At 56.5% G+C, this 2,150-nt stretch overlaps 1 protein-coding gene across 3 annotated transcripts in view; it reads right to left on the bottom strand.

Annotated features, from left to right (window-relative positions):
- The window catches only part of CBFA2T3 (CBFA2/RUNX1 translocation partner 3), a 21,928-nt gene extending 19,823 nt beyond the window's left edge, over nt 1-2,105 (bottom strand). For 2 of the 3 annotated variants that reach the window (XM_011371875.2, XM_011371876.2), the window contains exon 1: nt 1,962-2,105. In XM_011371875.2, coding sequence (XP_011370177.1) covers nt 1,962-2,082 — 121 coding nt within the window. In that variant the 5' untranslated portion in view covers nt 2,083-2,105. The remainder of the gene's footprint in view (nt 1-1,961) is intronic. The other variant, XM_011371874.2, reaches the window with a different exon arrangement.
- Between the last annotated feature and the right edge of the window lie 45 nt (nt 2,106-2,150).

The following is a 2,150-nucleotide window of genomic DNA, read 5'->3' as shown; positions in this document are numbered from 1 at the left end:
TGCCCATGAGGGTTGGGGACAAGGCTCAGAGCCCTCAGCCAGATCATCAAGTGTCTGCTGTTTTCTCCTGTTTGGACTAGAACACTGGAAGTGTGTCGTCGCTTTAGGTGGAGGCCCCTGGCCTTGGTTCTTGGGAGCTGCTGCCATCCTGTCATGAGTAATTCCTTTTCTCCCCAGCTGAGGTGCAGGCTGGTGAAGTAAAACACACCATGAGCCTCTCTGCTCTACCTGTGGGGCCCGGACAAGGCGGCGACTGTTTAATAAACAGAGATTCTGCCTGCATTTCAGTCAGAGGTAAGAAGAGAGGGAAGGGTGACCCGGTGGCCACAGTGGCCATGTGAGAATGGTGTGTGTGAGAAAGCTCGGTCAGCCTCTGGCCTCTTCTAGTGTGGCTGACATAGGCAGACCCGGACCTGCGGGCCGAGGGCTGTGGAGTGGGAGTCCTGCTGCCTTGGGCCCCATCCTGGGGCAGGAGGCAGAGCCAGGGGCTTGTTCCAGTCTCTGTTACCCATGGGGACCCTGGCTCAGACCTGGTAAAAAGGGGGAGCTGGAACCTTCTGTACCAGGTGAAGGTGCAGGGAAGGGTGTTTGGTCACTCGGCTCCTACTGTGTGCTGGGACATATCTGCTTTCAGGCGGCCATACCTGGGAGCAGATGGTAATGTCCCTTTTATCAAACTGAAACTTAGCTTAAAACCAACATCCTACAAACAAAGGGCTGAGCCTGACCCCATAGTCAATGCCTTTGTTTGAAGGGGGGCTGGGTCACAATGAAGCCAGGGCTGGCTTCGAGTGGCAGAACCGGTGCCTTTCATGTCCAGAGATAAAGGGAGACACACCAGGCCCTGTGGTCCAACCCGGGTTCGAGGCAGAGCTGTGGGCCCTGGTTGGAGCCAGCTGCTCTTACTTCTCAGCCTAGTGGGAACCAGAGAGCATGAGCTGAGGAGATGAAGGCTCCTGCCACACAGAGGGGCTTCACTTGAGTTTCAAAGCCTGGGGAAGGTCCTTGAATATGGGATTTCTGGCATCTGATCATGGGGGTGGGGCTGGCAAATGGATTCTCTCCATCGCCCACCAGAAACCTTTAGAGTGCCTTGGCCTTGGGGTCAGGGAACACTGTCCTCCACACCGGCCCAAGCCTGAGAGTTTCATTCCCAACTGCTCAGGACCCAAAGTCACTGAGTCCCCGACCTCTCTGACTTTAAGGAACAGTGCTTCAGCAGTGGTCGTAGACTCTAGAAGCCTACCCAGAGCTGCTGTGAGTGCTGAGGCGCTCAACCCAGATCTGCCCAGGGCCAGTGAGACACTGCCTGAGGCTCTGGTCTGCCCAACATCTCACCAGCAGCTCAGGCCCTGCCAACCCCAGTTCCTGGCTGCCCCTCACACCCTGCTATGGCCCAGCCACAGAGCCCCTGGTATCTGAGCCAGTGTGGAGCTCTTCCATGACCAGAGCCACCTCTGGCCAGGGTGCAGGGTGTAGGTCTGACTGAATTCACCTGTACTCTACTAACCTGCCGTGTGACTGTGGGGAAGTCCCTGTCCCTCTCTGAGCTCCAAATATAACAGCTAACTTTGATGGAATGCTCACGATATGCTAGCCACTGGGTAAGAACTTCTATTAACTCACTTGTCTTCACAACAGCTCCGTGAGGCAGGGACTATGGCCAGCCTTACTTTATAGATGAGGAATGCCAGGTCCAGAGAGGTTAAGTAGCTCGCCTAAGGCTACACAGCTACAAAGTAGAAGAGATGGGATTTGAACCTCAATGTTTGGGCTCTAAGGCATGATGAGATCCTCCCTCTCAAGGGTCCAATGATGGGTAGTTAAGGGTTCAGGGTAGAGGGACTACAGCACCAGCTCCATTTGCACGCAATGAGGTGTGGAGACTCAGATAACTCGGGGGGCCCCAGAGACACCTCTCCGCTCTGCTCCACTCGGTGCCCAGCCCTGAGATTACTCACTTGTGTGGGGTGTGAATGAGGGGTGCCGCGTAGCACCCTGGGACGCAGCAGGTGGAGGGGGCGGCATGCTGGGGGGCGTGGACCGGGGCTGTGTCTTCACCTCGGCGGGGGAGTCAGGCATCGCTGCGGCCTTCTTCTCCCTGTCCGCTGCTGCAGCCCAAGGGAGGGAAGAAAGAGAGCCGGTGAAGC

The sequence above is a fragment of the Pteropus vampyrus genome, unplaced genomic scaffold, assembly GCF_000151845.1.
Source record: "Pteropus vampyrus isolate Shadow unplaced genomic scaffold, Pvam_2.0 Scaffold196, whole genome shotgun sequence".
NCBI lineage: Eukaryota > Metazoa > Chordata > Mammalia > Chiroptera > Pteropodidae > Pteropus > Pteropus vampyrus.
This window is presented reverse-complemented; position numbering and strand designations above follow the sequence as displayed.